At 52.3% G+C, this 6,000-nt stretch overlaps 1 protein-coding gene across 1 annotated transcript in view; it reads left to right on the top strand.

The window, feature by feature from the left end:
• The window catches only part of FKBP8 (FKBP prolyl isomerase 8), a 35,584-nt gene that overhangs the window by 23,526 nt on the left and 6,058 nt on the right, over positions 1-6,000 (top strand). Inside the window, exons 4-7 of the mRNA XM_056867671.1 lie at positions 1,690-1,778; positions 2,387-2,604; positions 4,359-4,531; positions 5,490-5,567. Coding sequence (XP_056723649.1) covers positions 1,690-1,778; positions 2,387-2,604; positions 4,359-4,531; positions 5,490-5,567 — 558 coding nt within the window. The remainder of the gene's footprint in view (positions 1-1,689; positions 1,779-2,386; positions 2,605-4,358; positions 4,532-5,489; positions 5,568-6,000) is intronic.

The raw sequence follows: 6,000 nt of genomic DNA on the forward strand, positions 1-6,000 counted from the left end.
TACCGCCGTCGCCGCCGCTGCCGGGCCCGTGCCGCTTCCTGCCGCCGGGAGCGGCCTGGGGCAGCCTCCTGCAGCCGCAGGAAGGCTGCCCCGGCCCCCCCCGGCCCCTGCCGCCATTTTTCCCGGGCGGGAGGGGCCTTGGGCAGCCTCCTGCAGCAACAGGATGGCTGCCCAAGGCCCCCCCTGCCCCCCGCCGCCATTTTTTTCGGGCGGGAGGGGCCTTGGGCAGCCTCCTGCAGCCGCAGGAAGGCTGCCCCGGCCCTTCCCGCCCCCGTCGCCATTTCTTTCGGGCGGGAGGGGCCATGGGAAGCCTCCTGCAGCCGCAGGATGGCTGCCCCGGCCCCCGCCTCCATTTTTCCCGGGCGGGAGGGGCCTTGGGCAGCCTCCTGCAGCCGCAGGATGGCTGCCCAAGGCCCCCCCCGCCCCCCACCGCCATTTTTCCCGGGCGGGAGGGGCCTTGGGCAGCCTCCTGCAGCTGCAGGATGTCTGCCCAAGGCCCCCCCTGCCCCCCGCCGCCATTTTTTTCGGGCGGGAGGGGCCTTGGGCAGCTTCCTGCAGCCGCAGAAAGGCTGCCCCGGCCCTTCCCGCCCCCGCCGCCATTTTTTTCGGGCGGGAGGGGCCATGGGAAGCCTCCTTCAGCCGTAGGAAGGCTGCCCCGGCCCGCGCCGCCATTTTTCCTGGGCGGACGGGGCCTTGGGCAGGCTCCTGCAGCCGCAGGAAGGCTGCTCCGGGTCCCCCTGGGCCTCGCCGCCGCTTCCTCCCGCCGGGAGCGGCCTGGGGCAGACTCCTGCAGCCGCAGGAGGGCTGCCCAGGCCCCCCCGGGACGCGCCGCCGCCGGACCCTCGCTGCTGGAGAGCCCTGTCAGGTAAGCCTGCGGGGGGGGGAGGGGTTATAAGCCGACCCTCGGCTTATACGCGGGTGCCTAATTTTTCCCCATTTTTGGGGAGAAAGGCACCTCGGCTTATACGCGGGTCGGCTTATACATGGGTATATACGGTAAAACATATTTTGTCCTCCAGGCCTTATTGTAGTTAAGATTTTAAAAGGAAAAAGAAAAATATTACTCAATATTCTTTTCTCTAGTTAAATTTTTGTTTGTCAGCTTTGCTTTTTTTAAAAAGAGTTTTATTGTTCTGTTTTTCTTTATATTTTCTAACATCACGATTAAACATGAAAAAAAACAATACATAAATTACATAGACCAAGGAAAAAACTAAAAACAAGACTACAAAGACCAAAGAGAGAAGCCCTGCATGAACTTCATTTACTAACCCCAATGGGGGCATCAATACATTCCATTAAATTCTGCTCATTAAGACATAAAATATTGATTTACCTAATTAAATTACTTATATTACAGTGAGAGGTTTTCCTAAAATAAAGTAACAAATTACCCCACACCTTATTGAATTCTTCCTTCACCTTACAACCTTGAATTACTCTGATATTAGAAGTAATTTTTTCCAAAATCATAAACATTTTTATTTTCTGTCGCTGCCTGTCCAATGTATTATTTTCTGCCATTTTCCAATTTGCAGCAGTTACAAACCTCTCTGCTATAATAAAAAAACTTACTAATATTTTCTGTATACAATTCCCATTTTCATTCAAAAGAGCAATCTGCACTGTGGGTTCTATTTTTTCTTTGGTAATCGCCTCAATTTGCAACTTTCATTAATTTTCCTGCAGGCCCTGGACTTGTGTGTGCAGTTGATGGAGACAGGGGAGACAGCTCTCATTCAGTCGGATTCCAAATATTGCTACGGCTCACAGGGCAGGTGCGTGAGGAGGTGGGGGGCTGATGGGGGGGGGTCTGTTCACATAGGTGTGGGGAGGCTGTTTTGAAAAAGCAGCGGAGCTGGTGAAGCGTTTGCTAGTCCGTTCCATCCTATTTTGTGATTTTTGTACAGCTTAATTCAGGGGTGTCAAACAAGAGGCCCACGGGTCAGGTCTGGCCCCTTGAGAGCTCTTATCCGGCCCGTGAGCCAGCCGAGCCAGCCGCTCCCCCCCCAGTCTCGATCTGGGCTGGCGAAGCATGGCCCAGCCCGACGAAGTGACATTTATGTCATATCTGGCCCTCTTACTAATTGAGTTTGACACCCCTGGCTTAATTTGTCGTGTTAATCCTTATGCCATGCTTCAGAAGAAAGGCACATTTATGGAAGATAGTTCAGTCACTGGCTGATAGTCGTGATGTCTAATGGAACCTCCGTGTTCAGAGGCAGTGTAGCTGAATGCCAATTGCCAAAGAATAGGGGAAAGCTGCCTTCACTCCCAGCTTGTGAGATACCTAGAATAAACAGGGCGCTTGACTAGGGGGACCGTTGGTTTGATCTTGCAGAGGACGTTCTCGGTGACGGGGTCTTTTCCTGATCTGTTTGAGCAGGAGCCCAGACATCCCTCCCGATGCGGCTCTCACCCTCGAAGTGGAGTTGCTGACGGTGCAGGACGCCCTGGACTTGGAACTGCTCAGCGGGAAAGAGAAAGTGGAGCTAGCCAACCGTAAGAGGGAAAGGGGCAACTTCCAGTACCAGCGAGCCGATTATGTGCTGGCCATCAACTCCTATGACGTTGCCCTGAAGGTCATTGGCTCCAGCTCCAAAGGTACCCAGCGCCTGCCATGCAAGGCAGCTTTTCTTCATATGGCTTTTGTCATAGAGAGGATGGTGTGGAGTTGTTTTCTGTTGCCCCAGAAGGTCGGACCGGAATCAACAGGTTGAAATTAAAGCAAGAGTTTTCAGCTAAGCATTAGGAAGAACTTCCTGATAGTCAGAGCGGTTCCTCGGTGGAACAGGCTTCCTCAGGAGGTGGTGGGCTCTACTTCCTTGGAGGTTTTCAAGCAGAGGCTAGATGGCCATCTGTCAGCAATGCTGATTCTGTGAACTTGGGCCGATCATGAGAGGGAGGGCAGGAAGGGTTGTGTCAGAGCTTGGCTCTCATGGCCCTTTCTTACATACCCAGGGTAATGCCAATCGCCACTTGGGGGTCAGGAAGCTATTTTCCTCGAGGCCAGATTGGCCAGGGATCCTGGAGGGTATTTTTTTGCCATCTTCTGAGCATGGAATAGGGGTCACTGGGTGTGTGTGTGTGTGGGGGGGGAGATTGTTGTGAATTTCCTGCTTTGTGCGGGGCGGTTGGACCGGATGGTCCTGGTGGTCCCTTCCAACTCTACAATTGTATTCTATAATTTTCTCTCTTTGTGCACTTACATTATTTATAGTCCTCCTTCCTCAATGAGGCATAATCGATAGGGCGAGATGTCTAATAAGCAGTGCAATAGGACTAGGATAACAGTAATCTGGAAGAGATGTATGAGGGAGATTTATCGCTGTTTCGTCCAAGATCAGAAAACACCCCCCATGTGGGATGTTACCCTCACCGAATGTATAGCCCAAACTCTGTAGAGTCTACCACTTCTTGAAAGGTGGCGTTCGGCTAACGAACACTATCTCTCATGTAATTTGCGATTCCCAGACTGTTTTGCTGAGAACAACGGAACCATCACTTTGGATGTATCCACTACAGTACGCTTCTTGGATCAGGGGACTCTTATGCAGGACCGAGGCCCTCTCTGTCTGCGGATATATAGAATCATAGAGTTGGAAGGGACCACCAGGGTCATCTAGTCCAACCCCCTGCACAATGCAGGACATTCACAACTACCTCACCCCCAGTAACCCCTACTCCATGCCTAGAAGATGGCCACAATGCCCTCTCTCTCATCATCTGCTTAAGGTCATCGAATGTGGCCATCTAGCCTCTGCTTCAAAACCTCCAGGGAAGGAGAGCGTACCACCTCTCGAGGAAGACTGTTCCACTGAGGAACTGCTCTAACTGTTAGAAAATTCTTTCTGTCTAGACGGAAACTCTTTGGATTTAATTTCAACCCATTGGTTCTGGTCCGACCTTCTGGGGCAACAGAAAACAACTCGGCACCCTCCTCTATATGACAGACCTTCAAGTACTTGAAGATGGTTATCATATCCCCTCTCAGTCTTCTCCTCTCCAGGCTAAACACACCCAGCTCCTTCAGCCTTTCCTCATAGGACTTGGTCTCCAGACCCATTACCATCTTTGTTGCTCTGGTCAATCACACTGTTCTGAGGGCATGAGTTCCCCAGGGTTTTCTTTGTGCTGCAGCAGCAGGGGAATCCCAGAAGCATCTCTTTTGCCTAGCAGCCAGATTCGGATTGGTTGGATGAAGTGGAGGGTGGGATTCTTGGAGGCAATATTAGCCAGACCAGGGAACCCCAGCGTGGTTCCTGTGGGCACCATGGCACCCCCTGACAACTTTCCCGCCCCCCCCATTACTTTTAGAAAGCGGGCAGGGCTGTGACATCACTCTTTGCTTGCTGCAGTTGAGTTCAGCCCAGAGGAGGAGGCCGAACTGCTGGACGTCAAGGTGAAGTGTCTGAACAACTTAGCAGCGTCTCAGCTGAAGCTGGACCATTACGAAGCGGCCTTGAGATCCTGCAATCAGGTGCTGGAGCAACAGCCGGACAACATCAAAGCCCTCTTCCGGAAAGGAAAGGTAGAGCTTGGGCCTGAGCTGGGGGAGAGGGGTGTTGCTGAATCCCTTTTCGGGGGGAGGGGGGTTAGCATAGCCTCCTGCGTGTAAGCTTACCTAATTTATTATTACTAACAATGATTTTGTTTTGCAAGATAAGGCACCTTGCCTGTTGGCCCCTAGGCTTCCGTGGAAGATAAAAATCACGATAACAAGGACATAAAATCTGAAAGTTAATAACCACAACTAAAATTAAGCAGGAGCCCCGTGGCGCAGAGTGTTAAGCTGCAGTACTGCAGTCAAAAGCTCTGCTCATCACCTGAGTTTGATCCCGACGGAAGTTGGTTTCAGGTAGTCGGCTCAAGGTTGACTCAGCCTTCCAGCCTTCCAAGGTCGGTAAAATGAGTACCCAGCTTGCTGGGGGCTAAAGGGAAGATAACTGGGGAAGGCACTGGCAAACCACCCCGTAAATGAAGTCTGCCTAGGAAACGTTGGGATGTGACGTCACCCCATGGGTCAGGAATGACCCGGTGCTTGCACAGGGGACCTTTACCTTTACTTAAAATTAAACAGATGTCTCTCTGTCTCTCTGTCTCTCTGTCTCTCTGTCTCTCTGTCTCTCTGTCTCTCTGTCTCTCTGTCTCTCTGTCTCTCTGTCTCTCTGTCTCTAATAACGATTTTTTTTTGAGTCTGTCTAAAGTTTTTTAAAAACTTTATTTAAGTGTCCTTAACAGGCGCGGTTAGCCCAAAGTTGCAAAGGACTCGTCAGACGTGCCCTAGAACGTCAAGTAGAAACGGTTGTACCGCCATGTTGGTCCCTGCAAAATCCCCCAAACTAGAACAAAATCCATGTAATAACTTTCGTTAGGCCAACTAATGCAATCGGCCTTTTTGCCCCGGACACTTGTTCCCAGAGCTGGTCGGCCTGGCTGCTCGCTCGATGGAACCACCTGCAGTTGTGTTTTGCCTGCTTCCCTCCCAGGTCCTGGCTCAGCAGGGGGAGTACAGCGAGGCGATCCCTATCTTGAAAGCCGCGTTGAAGCTGGAACCATCCAATAAGGTAAGCAAAGGAGCTCTCGGGCCTCGAGCAGATTGTGAGCTCCAGTGGGGGTGCCCCTGGGTGCCATGGCACCCAGTAACACCTTTCTTGGTGCCTAGTAAGTGTTTATAGAAAATGGGCGGAGCTTTTGCGCAGCAAGGCTTTTGACGGGCCGTTGGAGATTTGATCGGCGGTGCAGGTTTTTAAAAACGGTGCTTTGGCAGCAGGTGCTGCCATAAAGATCTTCACTGTGTGACTGAAGGTAAGCTGCAGCAGCCGTTTTGTGGCTGCGCCCATCACACGGTGTCAAAAGGGTGCCCGCAGGGTCAAAAAGGTTGGGGGGCCCTGCGGTAAGGGGGTTGCCCATGGATGCCAGGTGGCAAATCTCTCTCTCTCTCTCCCCCTCTCTCTCCCCCTCTCTCTCCCCCCTCTCTCTCCCCCTCTCTCTCCCCCA

This window comes from Euleptes europaea, chromosome 2 (genome assembly GCF_029931775.1).
Source record: "Euleptes europaea isolate rEulEur1 chromosome 2, rEulEur1.hap1, whole genome shotgun sequence".
NCBI classification, from domain to species: Eukaryota; Metazoa; Chordata; class Lepidosauria; order Squamata; family Sphaerodactylidae; genus Euleptes; species Euleptes europaea.